Genomic DNA, 26,771 nt, shown 5'->3' on the forward strand with positions numbered 1-26,771 from the left:
ATTCACGTCATGCTGTTTGTGACATGATCGTAGTTGTCTAAACTGTATCCAGAAACTTGCATTCTAGGATCGTAATGTCCTAATGACGGCTAATTGATCATGGAAATATACCGCTGGCCTTCACTTTTTGTTCCGTCCTTCGTATCCAGACCAGTCATGAATGTCTTTTGTGAAATAAGTGGAGACAAGGCACGCATCAAGATTTTTTTGGGTGGCACTCGCTACCATTTGAAGTTAAGCAATAATAACATAGACTTTGACAAGAAAAGTATATTTTATTTTAACTAACCGAGCACCGATTTTGTGTTTTACACTAAAAGTATAGACTCGAGCCCCACACATGCACAATTTTTAAGTAAAGTTAAAGCGCACTAATGACAACTTTACATTTTACAAATCTTCATTTTACTATTATAAAAAGTACTCACCTAAGAAAGTAAACTCAGACGTGCTGGTCCCAGACACACATTGCATACAAGGCACACCTGACTGCGACTCCCCATCATCATAGCACACGTTGTCAATAAGACATTTGTTCTCTGGACGCAAACGTATTAGCATCAAAGTTAACATGTAAATGACTCTCTCAATTCAACGAAGAAAGCAAAATCATGTGTTTTTTGGAATGACGGTGCAAACTTAAACAAGAAGTGCAGAAAACAAATAAAATGGCCAAAAGGTGTAAGACCCTTACAGTATGTGTGTCAACAGAAAGAATCCACAGGTGCCCGAATATAAACTCGAATTAGTGTTTCGTGATCTTGAATGAGAAGCCAAGGAAATTCGATCCTTAAGTGTCACAGAGAAACGTCGGTTTGACGCCACTAGCGACAAACATTATGACCATGGTCCACAAACTTACAATGCATTTAAATACTTTTAATTTAAAAAAAAAAAATTCTGGAAAAGATGTTTTCATACAGTTGTTTCTTTTTAATGTGTCTCCTGTTTTTTATTTCATTCTGTTCTTTCTTTCCCTTTAACAATAAGGGAAGATTCACACAATATTCTTGCTTGAAGGTAAAATCAGACAAGCAGTTTAAATTGCCACAAAATTTGCCCGAAGCATTTCCACCCACTTCTCCATCATCAAAAATAATGTTGTTACTGAATCTTCATGGATCTCCAGTCTCTACCCAGCCCAAAGTACACGGTAATACATGCAAACAGCAAACAGGATTAAAACCAAGGCATTGACCACAGCGGTCTTGTTCTAAGATTCACGTCATGCTGTTTGTGACATGGTCGTAGTTGTCTAAACTGTATCCACAAACTTGCATTCTAGGATCGTAATGTCCTAATAACGGCTAATTGATTATTCAAATTTACCGCTGGCCTTCATTTTTTGTTCCGTCCTTCGTATCCAGACCAGTCATAAATGACTTTTGAAATATGTGGAGACAAGGCACGCATTAAGATTCGTGTGGGTGGCACTCGCTACCATTTCAAGTGAAGCAATAATAACATACACTTTGAGAAGAAAAGTATATTTTATCTTAACTAAGCGAGCACCGTTTTTGTGTTTCACGCTGAAAGTATAGACTCGAGTCCCACACATGCACAATTTTTAAGTAAAGTTAAAGCGCACTAATGACAACTTTACATTTTACAAATCTTAATTTTACTATTATAAAAAGTACTCACCTAAGAAAGTAAACTCAGACGTGCTGGTCCCAGACACGCATTGCATACAAGGCACATCTGGCTGCGACTCCCCATCATCATAGCACACGTTGTCAATAAGACATGTGTTCTCTGCACGCAAACGTATTAGTATCAAAGTTAACATGTAATTGACTCTCTCAATTCAACAAAGAAAACAAAATTATGTGTTTTTTGGAATGACGAAGCACGCTTGAACAAGAAGTGCAGAAAACAAATAAAATGGCCAAAAGGTGTAAGACCCTTACAGTATGTGTGTCAACAGGAAGAATCCACAGGTGCCCGAATATAAACTCGAATCAGTGCTTCGTGATCTTGAATGAGAAGCGCAGGAAAATCGGTCCTTAAGTGTCACAGAGAAACGTCGGTTTGACGTCAATAGCGACAAACATTTTTACCATAGTCCGCAAACTTACAATGCAATCATTCAAATACATTTAATTTAGAAAAAAATAAAACATCTGGAAAAGATGTTTTCATACATTTGTTTCTTTTTAATGTGTTTTCTGTTTTTCATTTCCTCCTGTTCTTTCCTTCCCTTTAACAACAAGGGAAGATTCACAATATATTCTTGCTTGAAGGTAAAATCAGACAAGCAGTTTACATTGCCACAAAATTTGCACCAAGCATTTCCACCCACATCTCCATCATTAAAAATAATGTTGTTACTGAATCTTGATGGGTATCCAGTCTCTACCCAGCCCAAAGTACACGGTAATACATGCAAACAGCAAACAGGATTAAAACCAAGGCATTGACCACAACGGTCTTGTTCTAATATTCACGTCATGTTGTTTGTGACATGGTCGTAGTTGTCTCCCCTGTATCCACAAACTTGCATTCTAGGATCGTAATGTCCTAATGACGGCTAATTGATTATGGAAATTTACCGCTGGCCGTCTTTTGTGAAATAAGTGGAGACAAGGCACACATCAAGATTCGTTTGGGTGTTACTCGCTACCATTTCAAGTGAAGCAATAATAACATACACTTTGAGAAGAAAAGTATATTTTATCTTAACTAAGCAAGCACCGTTTTTGTTCTTTATGCTGAAAGTATACACTCGGGGACCACACATGCACAATTTTGAAGTAAACTTTAAGCCCACTAACAACAACTTTATAGTTTATAATTCTTCATTTTACTATTATAAAATGTACTCACCTAAGAAAGTAAACTCAGACGTGCTGGTCCCAGACACACATTGCATACAAGGCACACCTGACTGCGACTCCCCATCATCATAGCACACGTTGTCAATAAGACATTTGTTCTCTGCACGCAAACGTATTAGCATCAAAGTTAACATGTAAATGACTCTCTCAATTCAACGAAGAAAGCAAAATCATGTGTTTTTTGGAATGACAGTGCAAACTTGAACAAAAAGTGCAGGAAACAAATAAAATGGCCAATAGGTGTAAGACCCTTACAGTATGTGTGTCAACAGAAAGAATCCACAGGTGCCCGGATATAAACTCGAATCAGTGCTTCGTGATCTTGAATGAGAAGCACAGGAAAATCGGTCCTTAAGTGTCACAGAGAAACGTCGATTTGACGCCACTAACCACAAACATTATGACCATGGTCCGCAAACTTACATTTAATTTAGAAAAAAATAAAACATCTGGAAAAGATATTTTTATACAGTTGTTTCTTTTTAATCTCTCTTCTGTTGTTTATTTCATCCTGTTCTTTCTTTCCCTTTAACAATAAGGGGAAGATTCACACAATATTCTTGCTTGAAGGAAAAATCAGACAAGCAGTTTACATTGCCACAAAATTTGTACGAAGCATTTCCACCCACATCTCCATCATCAAAAATAATGTTGTTACTGAACCTTGATGGGTCTTCAGTCTCTACCCAGCCCAAAGTACACGGTTATACATGCAAACAGGAAACAGGATTAAAACCAAGGCATTGACCACAGCGGTCTTGTTCTAATATTCACGACTTGCTGTTTGTGACATGATCGTAGTTGTCTAAACTGTATCCACAAACTTGCATTCTAGGATCGTAATGTCCTAATGATGGCTAATTGATCATGGAAATTTACCGCTGGCCTTCATTTTTTGTTCCGTCCTTCCCATCCAGACCAGTCATAAATGACTTTTGTGAAATAAGTGGAGACAAGGCACGCATCAAGATTCGTGTGGGTGGCACTCACCAACATTTTCAGTAAAGCAATAAGAGCATTGGCTTTGAGAAGAAAAGTATATTTTATCTTACCTAAGCGAGCACCGTTTTTGTGCTTCACGCTGAATATATAGACTCGAGCTCCACACATGCACAATTTTTAAGTAAAGTTAAAGCGCACTAATGACAACTTTACATTTTACAACTCTTCATTTTACTATTATAAAAAGTACTCACCTAAGAAAGTAAACTCAGACGTGCTGGTCCCAGACACACATTGCATACAAGGCACACCTGGCTGCGACTCCCCATCATCATAGCACACGTTGTCAATAAGACATTTGTTCTCTGGACGCAAACGTATTAGCATCAAATTTAACATGTAAATGACTCTCTCAATTCAACGAAGAAAGCTAAATCATGTGTTTTTTGGAATGACGGTGCAGACTTCAACAAGAAGTGCAGAAAACAAATAAAATGGCCAAAAGGTGTAAGACCCTTACAGTATGTGTGTCAACAGGAACAATCCACAGGTGCCCGGATGTAAACTCGAATCAATGCATCGTGATCTTGAATGAGAAGCGCAGGAAAATCGATCCTTACGTGTCACAGAGAAACGTCGGATTGACGCCACTAGCGACAAACATTATCACCATGGTCCGCAAACTTACAATGCAATCATTTAAGTAGATTTAATTTAGAAAAACAAATAAAACATCTGGAAAAGATATTTTTATACAGTTTTTTTTTTTTAATGTGTCTTCTGTTGTTTATTTCATTCTGTTCTTTCTTTCCCTTTAACAATAAGGGAAGATTCACACAATATTCTTCCTTGAAGGAAAAATCAGACAAGCAGTTTACATTGCCATAAAATTTGCACGAAGCATTTCCACCCACTTCTCCATTAAGAAAAAAAATGTTGTTACTGAATCTTGATGGGTCTCCAGTCTCTACCCAGCCCAAAGTACACGGTAAAATATGCAAACAGCAAACAGGATTAAAACCAAGGCATTGACCACAACGGTCTTGTTCTAAGATTCACGTCATGCTGTTTGTGACATGGTCGTAGTTGTCTCTCCTGTATCCAGAAACTTGAATTCTAGGATCGTAATGTCCTAATGACGGCTAATTGATCATGGAAATTTACCGCTGGCCATCAATTTTTGTTCCGTCCTTCGTATCCAGACCAGTCATAAATGACTTTTGTGAAATAAGTGGAGACAAGGCACGCATCAAGATTCGTCTAGGTGGCACTCACCAACATTTTCAGTAAAGCAATAATAGCATAGGCTTTGAGAAGAAAAGTATATTTTATCTTAACTAAGCGAGCACCGTTTTTGTGCTTTACGCTGAATATATAGACTCGAGCCCCACACATGCACAATTTTTAAGTAAACTTTAAGCCCACTAACGAGAACTTTACAATTTACAAATTATCATTTTAATATTATAAAAAGTACTCACCTAAGAAAGTAAACTCAGACGTGCTGGTCCCAGACACACATTGCATACAAGGCACACCTGACTGCGACTCCCCATCATCATAGCACACGTTGTCAATAAGACATGTGTTCTCTGCACGCAAACGTATTAGCATCAAAGTTAACATGAAAATGACTCTCTCAATTCAACGAAGAAAGCAAAATCATGTGTTTTTTGGAATGACGGTGCAGACTATAACAAGAAGTGCAGAAAACAAATAAAATGGCCAATAGGTGTAAGACCCTTACAGTATGTGTGTCAACAGAAAGAATCCACAGGTGCCCGGATATAAACTCGAATCAGTGCTTCCTGATCTTGAATGAGAAGCACAGGAAAATCGATACTTAAGTGTCACAGAGAAACGTCGTGTTGACGCCAATAGCGACAAACATTATGACCATGCTCCGCAAACTTACAATGTAATCATTTAAATACATTTAATTTAGACAAAAAAATCATCTGGAAAAGAGATTTTCATACAGTTATTTTTTTGATCTGTCTTTCTTGTTTATTTCATCCTGTTCTTTCCTTTCCTTTAACAATAAGGGAAGATTCACACAATATTCTTGCTTGAAGGTAAAATCAGACAAGCAGTTTACATTGCATGAAGAAGCATTTCCACCCACATCTCCATCATCAAAAATAATGTTGTTACTGAATCTTGATGGGTCTCCAGTCTCTACCCAGCCCAAAGTACACGGTAATACATGCAAACAGGATTAAAACCAAGGCTTTGACCACAACGGTCTTGTTCTAAGATTCACGACATGCTGTTTGTAACAAGGTCGTAGTTGTCTCCCGGGTCCAGAAACTTGCATTCTAGGATCGTAATGTCCTAATGAGGGCTAATTGATCATGGAAATTTACCGCTGGCCGTCTTTTGTGAAATAAGTGGAGACAAGGCACGCAGTAAGATTCGTTTGGGTGGCACTCGCTACCATTTCAAGTGAAGAAAATTATATTTTATCTTAAGTAAGCGAGCATTGTTTTTGTTCTTTATGCTGAAAGTATAGACTCGAGCCCCACACATGCACAATTTTTAAGTAAAGTTAAAGCGCACTAATGACAACTTTACATTTTACAACTCTTCATTTTACTATTATAAAAAGTACTCACCTAAGAAAGTAAACTCAGACGTGCTGGTCCCAGACACACATTGCATACAAGGCACACCTGACTGCGACTCCCCATCATCATAGCACACGTTGTCAATAAGACATTTGTTCTCTGGACGCAAACGTATTAGCATCAAAGTTAACATGTAAATGACTCTCTCAATTCAACGAAGGAAGCAAAATCATGTGTTTTTTGGAATCACGGTGCAGACTTGAACAAGAACTGCAGGAAACAAATAAAATGGCCAATAGGTGTAAGACCCTTACAGTATGTGTGTCAACAGAAAAAATCCACAGGTGCCCGGATATAAACTCGAATCAGTGCTTCGTGATCTTGAATGAGAAGCACAGGAAAATCGATCCTTAAGTGTCACAGAGAAACGTCGATTTGACGCCACTAACCACAAACATTATGACCATGGTCCGCAAACTTACATTTAATTTAGAAAAAAATAAAACATCTGGAAAAGATATTTTTATACAGTTGTTTCTTTTTAATCTCTCTTCTGTTGTTTATTTCATCCTGTTTTTTCTTTCCCTTTAACAATAAGGGAAGATTCACACAATATTCTTGCTTGAAGGAAAAATCAGACAAGCAGTTTACATTGCCACAAAATTTGTACGAAGCATTTCCACCCACATCTCCATCATCAAAAATAATGTTGTTACTGAACCTTGATGGGTCTTCAGTCTCTACCTAGCCCAAAGTACACGGTTATACATGCAAACAGCAAACAGGACTAAAACCAAGGCATTGACCACAGCGGTCTTGTTCTAATATTCACGTCTTGCTGTTTGTGACATGATCGTAGTTGTCTAAACTGTATCCAGAAACTTGCATTCTAGGATCGTAATGTCCTAATGATGGCTAATTGATCATGGAAATTTACCGCTGGCCTTCATTTTTTGTTCCGTCCTTCCCATCCAGACCAGTCATAAATGACTTTTGTGAAATAAGTGGAGACAAGGCACGCATCAAGATTCGTGTGGGTGGCACTCACCAACATTTTCAGTAAAGCAATAAGAGCATTGGCTTTGAGAAGAAAAGTATATTTTATCTTACCTAAGCGAGCACCGTTTTTGTGCTTCACGCTGAATATATAGACTCGAGCTCCACACATGCACAATTTTCAAGTAAAGTTAAAGCGCACTAATGACAACTTTACATTTTACAAATCTTCATTTTACTATTATAAAAAGTACTCACCTAAGAAAGTAAACTCAGACGTGCTGGTCCCAGACACACATTGCATACAAGGCACACCTGGCTGCGACTCCCCATCATCATAGCACACGTTGTCAATAAGACATTTGTTCTCTGGACGCAAACGTATTAGCATCAAATTTAACATGTAAATGACTCTCTCAATTCAACGAAGAAAGCTAAATCATGTGTTTTTTGGAATGACGGTGCAGACTTCAACAAGAAGTGCAGAAAACAAATAAAATGGCCAAAAGGTGTAAGACCCTTACAGTATGTGTGTCAACAGGAACAATCCACAGGTGCCCGGATGTAAACTCGAATCAATGCTTCGTGATCTTGAATGAGAAGCGCAGGAAAATCGATCCTTAAGTGTCACAGAGAAACGTCGGATTGACGCCACTAGCGACAAACATTATCACCATGGTCCGCAAACTTACAATGCAATCATTTAAGTAGATTTAATTTAGAAAAACAAATAAAACATCTGGAAAAGATATTTTTATACAGTTTTTTTTTTTTTAATGTGTCTTCTGTTGTTTATTTCATTCTGTTCTTTCTTTCCCTTTAACAATAAGGGAAGATTCACACAATATTCTTCCTTGAAGGAAAAATCAGACAAGCAGTTTACATTGCCATAAAATTTGCACGAAGCATTTCCACCCACTTCTCCATTAAGAAAAAAAATGTTGTTACTGAATCTTGATGGGTCTCCAGTCTCTACCCAGCCCAAAGTACACGGTAAAATATGCAAACAGCAAACAGGATTAAAACAAAGGCATTGACCACAGCGGTCTTGTTCTAAGATTCACGTCATGCTGTTTGTGACATGGTCGTAGTTGTCTCTCCTGTATCCAGAAACTTGAATTCTAGGATCGTAATGTCCTAATGACGGCTAATTGATCATGGAAATTTACCGCTGGCCTTCAATTTTTGTTCCGTCCTTCGTATCCAGACCAGTCATAAATGACTTTTGTGAAATAAGTGGAGACAAGGCACGCATCAAGATTCGTCTAGGTGGCACTCACCAACATTTTCAGTAAAGCAATAATAGCATAGGCTTTGAGAAGAAAAGTATATTTTATCTTAACTAAGCGAGCACCGTTTTTGTGCTTTACGCTGAATATATAGACTCGAGCCCCACACATGCACAATTTTTAAGTAAACTTTAAGCCCACTAACGAGAACTTTACAATTTACAAATTATCATTTTAATATTATAAAAAGTACTCACCTAAGAAAGTAAACTCAGACGTGCTGGTCCCAGACACACATTGCATACAAGGCACACCTGACTGCGACTCCCCATCATCATAGCACACGTTGTCAATAAGACATGTGTTCTCTGCACGCAAACGTATTAGCATCAAAGTTAACATGAAAATGACTCTCTCAATTCAACGAAGAAAGCAAAATCATGTGTTTTTTGGAATGACGGTGCAGACTATAACAAGAAGTGCAGAAAACAAATAAAATGGCCAATAGGTGTAAGACCCTTACAGTATGTGTGTCAACAGAAAGAATCCACAGGTGCCCGGATATAAACTCGAATCAGTGCTTCCTGATCTTGAATGAGAAGCACAGGAAAATCGATACTTAAGTGTCACAGAGAAACGTCGTGTTGACGCCAATAGCGACAAACATTATGACCATGCTCCGCAAACTTACAATGTAATCATTTAAATACATTTAATTTAGACAAAAAAATCATCTGGAAAAGAGATTTTCATACAGTTATTTTTTTGATCTGTCTTTCTTGTTTATTTCATCCTGTTCTTTCCTTTCCTTTAACAATAAGGGAAGATTCACACAATATTCTTGCTTGAAGGTAAAATCAGACAAGCAGTTTACATTGCATGAAGAAGCATTTCCACCCACATCTCCATCATCAAAAATAATGTTGTTACTGAATCTTGATGGGTCTCCAGTCTCTACCCAGCATAAAGTACATGGTTATACATGCAAAAAGGATTAAAATAAAGGCATTGACCACAGCGGTGTTGTTCTAAGATTCACGTCATGCTGTTTGTGACATGGTCGTAGTTGTCTCCCCTGTATCCACAAACTTGCATTCTAGGATCGTAATGTCCTAATGACGGCTAATTGATCATGGAAATTTACGGCTGGCCTTTATTTTTTCTTCCGTCATTCGAATCCAGACCAGTCATGAATGTCTTTTGTGAAATAAGTGGAGACAAGGCACGCATCAAGATGCGTGTGGGTGGCACTCACCAACATTTCCAGTAAAGCAATAATAGCATAGACTTTGAGAGGAAAAGTATATTTTATCTTAACTAAGTGAGCACCGTATTTGTGTTTCACGCTGAAAGTATAGACTCGAGCCCCACACATGCACAATTTTTAAGTAAACTTTAAGCCCACTAACGACAACTTTACAATTTGCAAATCTTCATTTTACTATTTTACAAAGTACTCACCTAAGAAAGTAAACTCAGACGTGCTGGTCCCAGACACACATTGCATACAAGGCACACCTGACTGCGACTCCCCATCATCATAGCACACGTTGTCAATAAGACATGTGTTGTCTGGACGCAAACGTATTAGCATCAAAGTTAACATGTAAATGACTCTCTCAATTCAACGAAGAAAGCAAAATCATGTGTTTTTTGGAATGACGGTGCAGACTATAACAAGAAGAGCAGAAAACAAATAAAATGGCCAATAGGTGTAAGACCCTTACAGTATGTGTGTCAACAGAAAGAATCCACAGGTGCCCGGATATAAACTCGAATCAGTGCTTCCTGATCTTGAATGAGAAGCACAGGAAAATCGATACTTAAGTGTCACAGAGAAACGTCGTGTTGACGCCAATAGCGACAAACATTATGACCATGCTCCGCAAACTTACAATGTAATCATTTAAATACATTTAATTTAGACAAAAATATCATCTGGAAAAGAGATTTTCATACAGTTATTTTTTTGATCTGTCTTTCTTGTTTATTTCATCCTGTTCTTTCCTTTCCTTTAACAATAAGGGAAGATTCACACAATATTCTTGCTTGAAGGTAAAATCAGACAAGCAGTTTACATTGCATGAAGAAGCATTTCCACCCACATCTCCATCATCAAAAATAATGTTGTTACTGAATCTTGATGGGTCTCCAGTCTCTACCCAGCATAAAGTACATGGTTATACATGCAAAAAGGATTAAAATAAAGGCATTGACCACAGCGGTGTTGTTCTAAGATTCACGTCATGCTGTTTGTGACATGGTCGTAGTTGTCTCCCCTGTATCCACAAACTTGCATTCTAGGATCGTAATGTCCTAATGATGGCTAATTGATCATGGAAATTTACGGCTGGCCTTTATTTTTTCTTCCGTCATTCGAATCCAGACCAGTCATGAATGTCTTTTGTGAAATAAGTGGAGACAAGGCACGCATCAAGATGCGTGTGGGTGGCACTCACCAACATTTCCAGTAAAGCAATAATAGCATAGACTTTGAGAGGAAAAGTATATTTTATCTTAACTAAGTGAGCACCGTATTTGTGTTTCACGCTGAAAGTATAGACTCGAGCCCCACACATGCACAATTTTTAAGTAAACTTTAAGCCCACTAACGACAACTTTACAATTTGCAAATCTTCATTTTACTATTTTACAAAGTACTCACCTAAGAAAGTAAACTCAGACGTGCTGGTCCCAGACACACATTGCATACAAGGCACACCTGACTGCGACTCCCCATCATCATAGCACACGTTGTCAATAAGACATGTGTTGTCTGGACGCAAACGTATTAGCATCAAAGTTAACATGTAAATGACTCTCTCAATTCAATGAAGAAAGAAAAATCATGTGTTTTTTGGAATGACGGTGCAGACTTGAACAAGAAGTGCAGAAAACAAATAAAATGGCCAATAGGTGTAAGACCCTTACAGTATGTGTGTCAAAAGAAAGAATCCACAGGTGCCCGGATATAAACTCGAATCAGTGTTTCAGATCTTGAATGAGAAGCGCAGGAAAATCGATTTTTAAGTGTCACAGAGAAACGTCGGTTTGACGCCAATAGCGACAAACATTATGACCATGGTCCGCAAACTTACAATGCAATCATTTAAATACATTTAATTTAGAAAAAAATAAAACATCTGGAAAAGGTGTTTTCATAAAGTTGTTTCTTTTCAATGTGTCTTCTGTTTTTTATTTCATTCTGTTCTTTCTATCCCTTTAACAATAAGGAAAATTCACACATTATCTTGCTTGAAGGAAAAGTCAGACAAACAGTTTACATTGCCACCAAATTTGCACCAAGCATTTCCACCCACATCTCCATCATCAAAAATAATGTTGTTACTGAATCTTGATGGGTCTCCAGTCTCTACCCAGCCCAAAGTACACGGTAATAAATGCAAACAGCAAACAAGATTAAAACCAAGGCATTCACCACAGCGGTCTTGTTCTAAGATTCACGTCATGCTGTTTGTGACATGGTCGTAGTTGTCTCTCCTGTATCCACAAACTTGCATTCTAGGATCGTAATGTCCTAATGACGGCTAATTGATCATGGAAATTTACCGCTGGCCTTTATTTTTTGTTCCGTCCTTCGAATCCAGACCAGTCATGAATGTCTTTTGTGAAATAAGTGGAGACAAGGCACGCATTAAGATTCGTGTGGGTGGCACTCTCCAACATTTCCAGTAAAGCAATAATAGCATAGACTTTGAGAAGAAAAGTATATTTTATCTTAACTAAGCGAGCATTGTTTTTGTGTTTCACACTGAAAGTATAGACTCGAGCCCCACACATGCACAATTTTTAAGTAAACTTTAAGCCCACTAATGACAACCTTACAATTTGCAAATCTTCATTTTACTATTTTACAAAGTACTCACCTAAGAAAGTAAACTCAGACGTGCTGGTCCCAGACACACATTGCATACAAGGCACACCTGACTGCGACTCCCCATCATCATAGCACACGTTGTCAATAAGACATTTGTTCTCTGCACGCCAACGTATTAGCATCAAAGTTAACATGTAAATGACTCTCTCAATTCAACGAAGAAAGCAAAATCATGTGTTTTTTGGAATGACGGTGCAGACTATAACAAGAAGAGCAGAAAACAAATAAAATGGCCAATAGGTGTAAGACCCTTACAGTATGTGTGTCAACAGAAAGAATCCACAGGTGCCCGGATATAAACTCAAATCAGTGCTTCGTGATCTTGAATGAGAAGCACAGGAAAATCGATCCTTAAGTGTCACAGAGAAACGTCGGTTTGACGCCAATAGCATTATGACCATGGTCCGCAAACTTACAATGCAATCATTTAAATACATTTAATTTAGACAAAAAAAATCAACTGGAAAAGCTATTTTCATACAGTTATTTTTTTAATCTGTCTTTCTTGTTTATTTCATCCTGTTCTTTCTTTCCCTTTAACAATAAGGGAAGATTCACACAATATTCTTGCTTGAAGGTAAAATCAGACAAGCAGTTTACATTGCATGAAGAAGCATTTCCACCCACATCTCCATCATCAAAAATAATGTTGTTACTGAATCTTGATGGGTCTCCAGTCTCTACCCACCCCAAAGCACACGGTAATACGTGCAAACAGCAAACAGGATTAAAACCAAGGCATTGACCACAGCGGCCTTGTTCTAAGACTGTCGTCATGCTACTTGCGACATGATCGTAGTTGTCTCCCCTGTATCCACAAACTTGCATTCTAGGATCGTAATGTCCTAATGACGGCTAATTGATCATGGAAATTTACGGCTGGCCTTCACTTTTTGTGCCGTCCTTTGTATCCAGACCAGTCATGAATGTCTTTGTGAAATAAGTGGAGACAAGGCACGCATCAAGATTCGGTTGGGTGGCACTCGCCACCATATTCAGTAAAGCAATAATAACAGACTTTGAGAAGAAAAGTATATTTTATCTTAACTAAGCGAGCATTGTTTTTGTGTTTCACACTGAAAGTATAGACTCGAGCCCCACAGATGCACAATTTTCAAGTAAACTTAAATCGCACTAACGATAACACAAGCATATTAGCATCAAAGTTAACATGAAAAATTCTCTCTCAATTCAAACAAGGCGCAAAAAACCATGTTTCCAGAATAACAGTGCAAACAATAAACTGAAAAAGCACCTAAAATGGTTAATCAGGCCTTTAAAGTGTGTGTGTTAAGAGGTGTCTGGATGGAAAACTAGTTTAAACAGTTCGTGATCTTGAATGAGAAGCACAGGAAAATCGATCCGTAAGTGTCACAAAGAAAAAAGTCGCTCGGACAAGAAAAACCTAAGACATCTGCAAACGTTTCTTTTTTCAGATATGGCTTTTTTTGTCTTTCTCCTGTTGTATATTTCATCCTGTCCTGTCTTACCCGTAAACAATGAGGGAAAATTCACACAATACTCGCATTGGATGGTACAAGCAAGGCAAGATGTTTACACTGTTCCATAATTTTCAGGAATAATTTGGATCCACATATCCGGCATAAAAATGATGTTGTTAATAACCCTTGATGAGCATTCTGCCTGTATCCATCCCAAAGAACGCGGTCATGAATACAACCAACGAGCAAAATTAAAGCCAAGGCATTGACCACAGCGGTAAAATTATATTCTCCTACTCCTAACATTCTCCTACGTCATGCTGCTTGCGACATGATCGCAGCTGTCGCCCCTATATCCAAAAACTTGTTGTTGCGAAATGTGTGGAGACAAGACACGCATCAAGATTCCTGTGGGTGGCACTTACTACCATTTCAAGTGAAGCACAAATACCATAGACTTCCAGAAGAAAAGTATATTTTATATTTGTGATTTACACTAGAAGTACAGACTTCAGCCACACAGATGCAATAACAAGTTCACATTTTAACAATCGTAACTATTATAAACGGTACTCACCTAAGAAAGTAAACGCAGAGGTGCTGGTCCCAGACACACATTGCATACAAGGCACACCTGACTGCGACTCCCCATCGTCATAACACACGTTGTCGATAAGACATTTGTTCTCTGGACACAAACATATTAGCATCAAAGTTTACATCGCTACATAATTAGCGGGAAGCACTTGGACCCACAGATCCAACATCGTGAAAGACGTTGTCAATGAATCTTGATAAGTAGCCTGTCAGTATTTAGCCCAAAGCACATAATTCAACTGTGAGTGCAATAGGCACAGAGAATCAAAACTAGAGCAATAACAACTGGGGTAAACTTTAATTCTCCATCTGCCAGCATTCAATTTTCGACAGTCTCTGTTGTTGTCTCCCTGGTATCCAGAAACGTGCATTCCAGGATCGTAATTTCCAAAAATGGTGGCCAACAGAGCATGGACATTTACAGCTGAAGTTATTACTTTAGTTCTATTCTACGAGCCGATGTCACTCCACACTGTGCGCTTCGGACTGAGTCGAGACGGAACAGACATTAGGATTGCCGTGGCAGGGACAAGGTACAATTTAAATCGGTACGAAAACTGAATGGATTTCCAGCAAAAAAATTTCTTTTTGTACCAATTAAGCAACCAGTGAAGTTTAGACCAATGACATCAGTAAGTTAGAAGTGGGAGTACTGACAAATTCACATTTCAACGATCTTCACTATTTTAATATTAGACTGTGGTTGTCCCTATAGTATAGCATACGTTGTTGACAAAACGTGTTAGCTGAAAAGAAATATATTATAGCATTATATGCAAAAGACTCTCTCAGTTCAATAAAGGCAACAAACTGACGTACACTGTCGAGAACGACAGTGCAACATTGAATAATAAAAACCTACAAAAACGCCTCAAATGGCTGATAAGTTTTGGACGTTTAAAGTGTGTACTAACGAGAAGAATCTAAAGGTGCCTGGATATATACTAGTATTACTGAATAGTGTTCTTGAATGAGTAGCGCTGCTAAGTCTATACGAACGTGCTTGAAAGAGCACGTACCATGAGTACTAAACAGTGCGTGTGTAATTGTTAAATTCCGTACTGGACATTTTTATGAGCCAATATCTTGAAAAAGTAAAGACAAAAATAACAAAAAAATCCCTATATTGATAAAATGTTTAGAAGAAAACACCAAAATGAAGAATGCATCAAGAAAACGAGGATGCAAATGAATGTGAAATATCTTTTAATGTTCTTCATAGCTTTTCTCACCCAAATTTCAATACAACTTTACGTTAGTGTCTGCAGTTTTTGTGATTTTTTCTTATGTAAACTGTTACTGTGCATGAAACAGCGAATCTTACACAAAATACTTGTTTCGGTGTTAGAAGAAAGTTGATCAATGCCAAAATAATGTCATAACGCCAAAATTTACAATTCAAACATTTACCTGCATTTAGTTTAAGGAATATTCCTAAAACGTCCGGCTATTTTGAGATGAAGTTGTCATTATCGTTTCTTTAAACATCATTAGAAAATTCACCGATACTGACGTATGAGGGTAAAACTTAGACGAGCTGTTCACACTGCTGCATAATTTGCAGGAAGCATTTGCTTTCACATCTCCATCCATAACTTATCGACGATATTCAGCTCTGTAGTTTCAGTCATTCTGAGTACCAAACTTGTTTTCCATCAGTGACACCTAACATAGCAAGCTCTATATATTCGTAAGATGGGTGTCCAATTGACTACAACGAAGATGCACTTATAATGCCTATTTCTAATTCATACTATTAAAATCCAAAAGCTTGTTTTCGACACATTTCCTCGTAGATGTCATAATTATTCAAAAGCAACTGGCATGCTAAACATAAAGTGTAGACTAACTGTAGAAAGCAGTGCCCCATGCAATTAGAACAAACTCCACGCAGTAACAAATCACGCACAGCTGTCTCTACGAACGGTCTGCGTTGTTTCTTTTATAGCAAAATTTCTTCACATCGTACTCTGAAGTCAAACTGTCGCGAGGTCATATAGCTACAAAAGTTAAAATGAATTCATTCATTAGAGTGCTCTTACACTAAAACGTCAAAATAGTTTCAAACATGGCAGTGTCAGAAACAGGGTACATAGTAAAGTCGATCACAGTTTAGGTGATCAAACATACTGGGCTCCATTACCTAGCATGCCATTAAATAATTAGGATGTCATCTGAGGCAATCGAATCTTTGAATCGAAAACAACATCACCGAGTTTAGCTTTATAATTTAGAGAAAAAGTATGCAATAATACAGACAGCATCTGTATATCAGTGCGTAGAGCTAGTGATGTTATTTTCAATTATGGTAATGTGTACGAATGATTACGACAAAGAGCAAGATATAGACATGTTAATACAAACAGGCCACCAATACTAAAAGTAAAGAGTTGAGTGACAGAGACGGGTGTGGCCTATATTCACTACAAAACTGCCGTGAAATTACTATAAACAAATTTACATTTCAAAAATTTATCATTTTAAGAAGTACTCACGCAACAGAGTAAACTCGGTTGTGCTGGTCTCAGACACACATGCCATACAAGGCACACCTGGCTGCGATTCCCCATCATCATAGCACACGTCTCAGGTTAGTAATAACAACAAGACCGCGAACGACTGTGCAAAACTCACCAACGAAGAAAACGGCTGGAATGTGTAATAATTTTGGACTCATACAGCGTGTGTTTACGCCATTAATCGCTTGTAACGGCCTCACTATTTTCCGAAGCTCTAATTTCTCCCTCAGGAAAGTATGGCAGCCGGGCTTTCCTAAACTGATTCGTCTGGCAGATTAGGTAATCAGGCTATGTCTGCACAATTCGTGCTCCCTCCCATCGCCAAACACAGGAGTCGTTTATTATGTAACACTAATGCAACCGTTTTAATGTGAGAAAGACCTCATACATGCACATTCCTTGATAACAAAGCCTTATCTTACCAAGGATTTTATTCGGCCTGCCTTCACACCAAAATGTGTAGTTGCCTCAACATAACATCGAGTCATATACTTGAATGATTAGCGTTGTACTAAATACTGAATAGTGATACAGAATCTATCCTAATAGGCTCGTGTGAGAGGTATACAAATTAAGGCTATGCCTTGCCTAAACTGAATTTTAGGTATAGTTCATTTATTCAAGCGTGACCAAGGCGGCAACATTTAACCCAGGAAACTCTATCTCCAATCTCAGCCAATCAGTGTCCATTCCGCATCCCTTTAGGGGTGAAAAGGAGAAAGTACCACGAGTACTAAAACAGCTGTGTGTCATTGCTAAACTCCACGAGGCGCAATCTGTTAGAGGCCTTTATGATGATAAACTTTCTAACATTAACATGAAGTAGGCATCAATAGAATGATCATAAACTTATATTAAACTTGTAAATACTTCTAGTATTCCTGACGTCTTCACCCGATACACCTTTAATTTCAACTTCTGCATTTGACATGAACGTTACTCACTTATTAAGTGGCGCTTTACAAGAAAAAGCAAATCTGACTTTGAATACCTGTTTTAATATCAGAGAAAAGTCGGTCTGATGTCACTGGCTATAAACATTATCAGGATTATCAGCATTTAACTCCAAAAAAAAAAACAAAACCAAATCTGAACCATATTGTCACAGTATTTTAAGATACAATCTTACGGTTTTTTCTGCTGATATTTACTGCATTTTACTTCATGATGGGAAAATTCGTGCCATATACTCACTCATGAGACTAAACTCAGTCCAACTGTTTACACTGTTACATTCTTTGCAGTCATCATTTGGATCCATATCTCCATCGTCATAAGTGATGTTGTTCACGACACATTTGCCTGATGAACAAGGGGAAACAAATCATTACGATCCACTAATAATTTGTTTAGATATCTTAAAGGTGGAGAAAACATGAAATTTACATGAAGTTCAGATGATAATGTGCGAAAAGTTAGTTGTAAATCTGGTCGTCAATATATTTTCGATTTCTTTTTCGGAGAGAAAGACACTTAAAAAGTAATTTTCTCATGGTGCATATTCGGGACCACCTCTTGGTATATGTTATATTTGTGTAATGATGTTATAAATGAGGATGTAATACTTGTTTAATAAACATATTTGCACTAAAAGTTGGTCCTCTCAGTTAACAAATGTATTCATCGTGGAAATTGATCATATTTATTTCCAAATATATTTATAAACATTATCATAATTCACATTAAATGCATGTCCTTATATATAAACAATGAATTTGCATTCAAATAAATTCGTAGAAATGCAGTCTCATTTAGAAAACTATTATACTATATAGACGTTACACATACCAAGAGGTTGTTTCAAATATCCACCATTCAAAAATATTTTGAAGTACCGTTTCCTCCTGAATAACATATATTTGCACTAGAATTTGAATCTTTTCAGGTAAGAAATGTGTTCAGCCTGGAATTTGATAATATTTATATTTTAATATATTCATAAAAACATCATAATTCTGCTAGATGAAATGCATGTCTTTGGATATAAACAACAAATTTACATTCAAATAAATTTCCATCACATTCTTATTTATAACATTTTTATACAAAGACGATATATACCAAGAGATAGTCCCAAATATCAACCATACAAAAATATTTTCGAATACCCTTTTCTTCTGAAAACTGTGTAGCCATCTTCAGAAATGTACTATACAGAAACAAATGTATGTATGGATGTATGCGAGTATGTATGGATGTATGCGAGTATGTATGGATGTATGTGAGTATGTATTGATGTATGTGAGTATGTATGGATGTATGTGAGTATGTATGGATGTATGCGAGTATGTATTGATGTATGTGAGTATGTATTGATGTATGTGAGTATGTATGGATGTATGCGAGTATGTATTGATGTATGCGAGTATGTATGGATGTATGTGAGTATGTATGGATGTATGTGAGTATGTATGGATGTATGTGAGTATGTATGGATGTATGCGAGTATGTATGGATGTATGTGAGTATGTATGGATGTATGTGAGTATGTATGGATGTATGTCAGTATGTATGGATGTATGCGAGTATGTATGGATGTATGTGAGTATGTATGGATGTATGCGAGTATGCATGGATGTATGCGAGTATGTATGGATGTACGTGAGTATGTAAGGATGTACGTGAGTATGTATGGATGTATGTGAGTATGTATGGATGTATGTGAGTATGTATGGATGTACGTGAGTATGTATGGATGTATGCGAGTATGTATGTATACTTGTGGTTAACGCGAGGCAGCAACAAGTACCATTTTTAAAGTCTTTGCTATGACCCGGTCCAGGTTTGATCGCGGGTCTCTCGGCATGAGGGAAACTATGGGCATGCATTGGAAGTTAACTCTATTGTGATTTTTCATTTAAAAAAATTGACTGGTCGCAATTTGTTTTTTGTTTGTTTGTTTGAGGTTTTTTTTGCTTGTTTTTTTTTTGGCGTACAATTCATTGTTTGTGGGATTCTAACAAGGCATTGATTGTTGAGTTTATTTCAGAATTTCAATATCTTAACCGCATCCTTCATCCTCGTCATGAAAAATCGGGTACAACATTACGGTGTGGTAGGTAATTAAAGGGCTTTGTTTGCGACGTACAAGGACTTTACCACTGAAATTCGGCCTGCCACATCGATTTCGATGTATTTCTCCACATCGTACCTATTTATTACGCTACATCTCCCGTATATTTTGTATAGTCATTTATTGACAAGAGACTGTGAATTATATAGCTTTTTTTCCTTTGCACGCTCTTGTGGAAATGATCCCTGCCATTTTAATGAGCAAGACAATTATATCGTAAAATGATCAAAGATGAGAGGGAATGGATACTGGAGGTTTTGCCAACAAAACACTGAGAATTATATTAGATCAGTGACGTTTAGAAACTTGCTATTACCAAAATTGCAAGTATCCGGGGTTTTTTTCTTTTTGTTTTTTCAACAATCATGATTAGGACCCACAGCAAGTTCTACACATCAGCACAGAAAGTGTCAATTCCTCTTACATCCACCAAAATAAACAAAGGGTTTTTTAATTTAAGATTCACGTACACTAGAAGGCAACAAAAGGTCTTTGAATGTTAGACTCATATCCACCAGAAGGCAAACAAAGGGGTTTCTGAATTTTAAACTCCCATACTCCAGGAGACAACAAAGGGGTTTTGAATTTTAGACTCACTTCCACCAGGAGAGAACAAAGGGATTTAGAATGTTAGACTTACATTCACCAGAAGGCAACAAAGGGATTTTGAATTTTAAACTCAAATCCACCAGATGACAACAAAGGCGTTTTGCATTTTAGATTCACAACCACCAGAAGGCAACAAAGGGTCTTTGAATTTTCGATTTGCATACAGCAGAAGCCAACAAAACTTTTTTGAATTTCAGACACGCAGCTGCTAATGTTCAGAATATGACACCGTAGAGAGAGGAACCTCATCGAGGAACCTGGCATCCTCTCCGGCCGTACGTGGGAATGTCTGCTAGCAACCTGTGGATGGTCGTGGGTTTCCCCCGAGCTCTGCACAGTGTCCTCCCACCATCATGCTGGCCCCATCGTATAAGTGAAATATTCTTCAGTACGGTGTCAAATAAATAAATAAATAACATCATAGAGGAACCTTATTTGACAATGTTTGCCAAAAGCTTAAGAATTCCCGAGAATATATATATATATATATATATATATATATATATATATATATATATATATATATATATATAAGGGTTAAAGGAATTCGACCCAACGCCATTCTGCGCCTTATCTATTTTTCCTACAAGAATTAGCATTTGCTCGAGGACTTTCCACTACAAAACTCACCAAAAAAACCGTTAAACCTATAATCCGAATTCACTCTTACCTATAGGGCCTGAGCACACCAAACCCAGATCGTCGCTGTGGCTGCAGTCTCTATGTCCCAAGAGCTCGTAAGAACACTGGCTTATGTCAGTCTCATTTCCTGCACATATCACTTCGTCCAACCAGATCTGTCCGGTCCCTTCTCCAAATCTGCCATCCATCACGTATTCTCCATGACTGTTCGTGAACAACGAGATTAACATTTCACGGAATATGTAAATGACTGGGAAACTATACTGCTCAAGTGCTACGTGGGAAGGTCTACCAGAAACCCGAGGATGAGGGTCGTGTGTTTCCTCCAGGCTCTACCCGGTTTCCTCCGGGTTCTGATTGGTCTCCTCCCATCACAATGGTGTCCACCGTCGTACAATTGAAATATTTCTGGGTACATTGTAAAGCTTCAATCAAATTTTATAAAATGTGAATGTCGTTTTACAAGTGAGCGAAGAATCATCACCTGCGGTCTTAAAATTCATTCAGAAAGATGTGTGAAATAAGAATCACTCAGTTTAAGAAGACGGCTATTTTTTTTTGTAAAGTTTCTTTATGCAAAATGATAAAGTGAATAAATCAAGGCTCTTCACAGTGACACTAATCGTTAAACTCATATATGAAATAACATGTCATTTTTAAATAAACGCATCTTTTGAAATAAAAATTTACCATTTTTGAAATCATATTCCAACGTTAAAATAAAACTGACAGAAGCTCATTTTTCAAAATTGGTAATTCTTTTATATCAAATGTAGTCAGCATGGCCATGTTAAAACTGTCCAATGTTAATTTTCAAAGTGGAACATATTTCAAATGCGGTCAATTCTCATTTTTGAAAGTGGCATTTATTCCAAAAGAGACTTCCACACACCTCTGGCCAGAGAATGTACAAGAAGCATCTTCGGAAAATTAACTACCGATTTAAGAACATGGTTTATGGAATTTAATGTTTGCCACATATTTCAAAATAGAGCACGAATATTACACTAAAAGGTCCATCAGAAAAGGATTGCTGATTGCCTTTATAACACAATATTTTCACCCAAAACTAACAGACGGTAATGTTCAAATCTAGTTTCAAATCATCTAGAATGATAAGACGAAGCACCTGATAAAACATTTCATTATGTTAAACGTTTTTTTTTCAGGAGTCGGGAGGAAATCATATAAAAACTGCCAGTTAGCCATGTAAGGAATTTTTCGTGATCCATTTGCTTGTTGTTTAACGCTATATACTCAAGAATGTTTCACGTATAATACGGTTGTCGGTTTTATTGGCGAAGAAAGTATGATAATTCAGTGCATGTGATATTGGTGAAAGACATGCAATTGCTCTTTAAAGTACAACTTCAGTCCCAAGAGGAACCAGGCGGAAACGTTAAAATGATATGAAGGTTACTCTATGGAATATAGCTAACACCACGGTTCAAAAACATTTACGATCAAAATCACTATTTAAGCCTGTGAGTGAAGAGCACTCAAAAACAAAATCCTCGGCAATTTCCGTAAAATTTTCCACATGTGACGTGATAATATTCCATATGTGACGATGAAAATCAAGCACACATGACATCGACCAAGGCTAGAATGACGTCAAGCGCGTTTGAAAATACGACCTCATTTGTGGCTATACTTTTGTGATGGGTGACGTCAAGTTTTCTTGCATGACTTTAATAGAAATATGATATCTAATGTTTTACTGTTAATCCAAAGTGTTAAATGTTTGTCTATTGTTTGGAAGAAGGGAGCGCTGTAGCCGCAGACTCCAGAATACACATTTTGAATGAGATTCTTTGGGCCAATGAAATTTGTGATCAAGATTCTACCGTTCCTCAGCAAAGCCACGTGCACCGAGAGACAAATGACGAGGCAAAGTTTACATCTGCGGTCATTTAAAAAAATTGTGAAGACAGTTTTCTAAGAACATTTTGAAGGTGAAATCCGAACTAGAAAACTTCGGGTGCAGAAGATGCGGGAAAAGTTGAATTTTTTTCATGAGACGCATTTTCTAGGCGGCAAGGCGTTTGCGCTGTTCACAATGGACTGCTGCTGTTGTTGTTGCATGCCAAAGATATGCGGGAGGTGACTTCGTCATGCCCGTTGCAAAACACGTGTATTTGTCAGATATGGATAATATCTCAGAATTTCAAACATACTGGTTATCGAAGAACAACAGTAGGTAGTTGGAAAATGATTTCGATCAAACTGGCTTGTTTTAGGCGAGCAAGGCAATGCATATGTGTGCGTTTTGGTGATCAAGCTCATATACTGAGGTAGGCATTACTGTTTAAACAATTTTAATTCATTCTAGGCTATCCATAGAATTTGTACTGATGCTCCTGCTTATGAATGTGAAAATAACACACATGGAAGCAGATATAATTATAGTGTTCTGTTTTTATTTTACACGACGTTCTGTTTCCTTCAGTTCTATTCTTAGAAAAAGTGGTCCCTCTTGGGCGTGGCTTCATTTTTTTGTTTTTTGTTTTGTTTTGTTTTGTTTTTTAGAGTATGAACGCAAACAGTTCAAACACATTGCGCCTTATAAGCGTAAATTCGGGAAAATTAAATTATTACAATGTATTTTTTTACAATTTAAGAAAGCAATGCTGACTATCTCGATCCTTATCATGTTACCTTGCTTTTAGGACGTAGTAGCTGCTTGAAGATCGTTAGACTGCGCAATGTAAAGTAACGGACATTATAGAACGTGTATTGGCAGTAACGCCTATCAAGCAATGAAATAGACAGCGGAACAAAGACAACACTTAACGTAACTCTTCTCAGTAAGCTAAACTCGTCTTTAAAAAGTACCTGTAGTTAAACATTCCACAGAGAGTGACTGTTGTGACTTGGCTGGCGCTGTTGCCACATACTGTTCCCCAGCTACCGAGGAGTAAGACTTCCAAGCGCCCACTCAGACTACCTGCTGTTTCCTCGCCATTCTCAAGTCGCATGGGAATAGTTTCTGAAAGTAATATTTTAATTCGATCTGATGGTCTGTATCAAACTAATTTGAATACATGTATTATGGTTACAGACCTACATTACCCACTGCACCACCCAGATATCCAGTCCCCACTGGGTATTCAGAGAGCATATCAGGTGTGTGTCAAAACATACACAAATATTACAAAAAGCAAACAGAGATAGTCGAATGGATCTGTTAAATTGAAATCAATATGTCTGTCAGCTGATGCATTGTCAGCCTAACCACCATCTCTATAATGTTTGTTTCTACGCCTTGATTCAGTTTGGACTAACTGATTCGTTTACCCTTATTAATCCGATGACTCAGAAAAATTAATGTGTTAAATTTTAACAGTCTGTTGTCTGAACGATGCTAGAATGTATTCTGTTATCATAACACAATATTGTGTCATATTCAACATAATATCCTGTTAGTCTAATAGAATGCAAATATGTAAGTTATATTTAACAGAATAATCTGCCGCAGTAACAGAATACACTCTAGCATCACTGAGATAGCATCACTTTCTGTTAAATTTAACAGGTTAGTTCCTGAGTGTGCAACGCCTGTTAGTCAAGACTGTACTCCCAGCCCAAGAGGTTTTTTTTCAGTGAAGCCACCCTGTGGTCATCTCCCATGAAATTGGGTTTCGTATTGGACATTCGTCAACCATAATGCACCTTTTGGGTCACTACTCGTAAAATCAATTTCCAAAAAGATTCGTTCATGGCATACCACAAAAATAACTTTAAAAAGATTAGAAAATAAGAAAATTGAAAAGAGTCTTCAAAGAAAAAGTGAACAGTTTTCAATGACTCCGAAAAAAATCGCAACCTATGTCATGAGTGTGCGCATTTAATTGATATCCCAAATCGAGTACCTTGAAGCTTATTATTCAGTTGTTCAGTTGTTCGGCAAATTGTTCAGCAAATTCTAATTATAATCCAAAGTATGTGTTTTGATCAAAAATGTCAGGCCAATATAGTGCGGAATCACACTGACTATAACATGGGCGTCTGGAAAAAAAGTTTCATAAAGAGTAGTTTAGACTAACGAAAATTGAGAAGTTGAATTTTTATGAACTTGAGACGTGCCAAAAGGTGTCATTAGACAATGTCCTACCACTGTCTTTAGTATATCTTAATGTGCGATTTTGACAGATTTCTGAGACAAATCAAACCAGAATTAATTCTTTTGCACTTTGTGATTGATCTTTTCATATTTTGACGCGACTATATCGTTGCCTTTGACATCAAATAATTCATGCTGAAATTCCATCAAGTAAGTCTCCGTGATATGCGTATTTGACATTCGTCACCTATCTCTTCAGTGAGATGTAGTGATTACTTTATAGTTCAGATAAAGGTAAGGATTTTTTATATTCACAACAGTACATTTTTCCAAGATTTCTCTACTTCTTGCGTGGCACTCGATAATATAGTACATGTTATTTATTTATTTATTTAATAACATATTTGATTGGTGTTTGCGCCGTACTCAAGAAAATTTCACTTATGCGGCGGCGCCCGGCATTACGGTGGGAGGCAGAGCCCAAGGGAAACCCACAACCAACCGCAGGTTACTGCCAGACCTCACCACGTACGGGCGGAGAGGAAGCCAGCATGAGCTGGACTGGAACTCCCAGTGACCGCATTGGTGAGAGGCTCCTGGATCATTACGCTGGGCTAGCGCGATAACCAAGTGAGCCACGGAGTCCCCCGAGAGTACATGTTGATACAAGTTTGATGACGGCTTCTTCATCCTTCAATACAGCAAGACAACTGATTCAATATCCTTCACACATCCGCACTCCGTGTTGACAGGAGATTTGCCGAATTCCCTTCCCACCGTCGCCAATCAGGCACTAAGTTTCAGGGTTCACTTTCATTTGAGCCACAGAACAAGCTTCACACCTGGATCTAAGAGACATGTTGCAGACTTGTAAGAAAGAAAGGAACGAAAGTGGGCAAATGCAATGAGCTGGAATGCCTCGTTATTGTACATTCAACGTATAAGAAGAACCCCGAGAAATTTAATTTAGTAATAACCTTACCTACTGGAGTGTGCATACATATTAAACCGACGTCCTCGTCGTGTTGACAATCAGTCATTCCCCAGGGTAGGTGGGAGCATTGTGATATATTAGCCTCTGTTCCTGCACACACTAATTCGTCCAACCATAATGTGCCGGTCCCCTCACCGAAGGCGGCGTTAGTCGCAAAATAGCCAAGGCTGTCAAAAAAAAAAAAAGAAAAAGAAACAATCAAAATTTTGACCATAACAGAAAGGAGAGATGGTTAATAATACAGGAAAAAGTAAAGTTCTCGTTCCTTCTACTCTTAAAATGTCGTTGTTTTGCGTTATTTAGCATTATTCTTTAAAATTACCATAGAATGCACAAAAATAGAGTACCTTAAAGAAATGCGAT

At 37.6% G+C, this 26,771-nt stretch overlaps 1 protein-coding gene across 1 annotated transcript in view; it reads right to left on the reverse strand.

Annotated features, from left to right (window-relative positions):
* LOC135463391 (deleted in malignant brain tumors 1 protein-like) overlaps positions 1–26,771 on the reverse strand; it is an 80,632-nt gene that overhangs the window by 37,231 nt on the left and 16,630 nt on the right. Inside the window, exons 6-10 of the mRNA XM_064740650.1 lie at positions 26,397–26,575; positions 24,187–24,340; positions 21,380–21,555; positions 18,261–18,329; positions 17,004–17,093 (exon numbers count right to left, since the gene is read on the reverse strand). Coding sequence (XP_064596720.1) covers positions 17,004–17,093; positions 18,261–18,329; positions 21,380–21,555; positions 24,187–24,340; positions 26,397–26,575 — 668 coding nt within the window. The remainder of the gene's footprint in view (positions 1–17,003; positions 17,094–18,260; positions 18,330–21,379; positions 21,556–24,186; positions 24,341–26,396; positions 26,576–26,771) is intronic.

This window comes from Liolophura sinensis, chromosome 3 (assembly GCF_032854445.1).
Source record: "Liolophura sinensis isolate JHLJ2023 chromosome 3, CUHK_Ljap_v2, whole genome shotgun sequence".
NCBI classification, from domain to species: domain Eukaryota; kingdom Metazoa; phylum Mollusca; class Polyplacophora; order Chitonida; family Chitonidae; genus Liolophura; species Liolophura sinensis.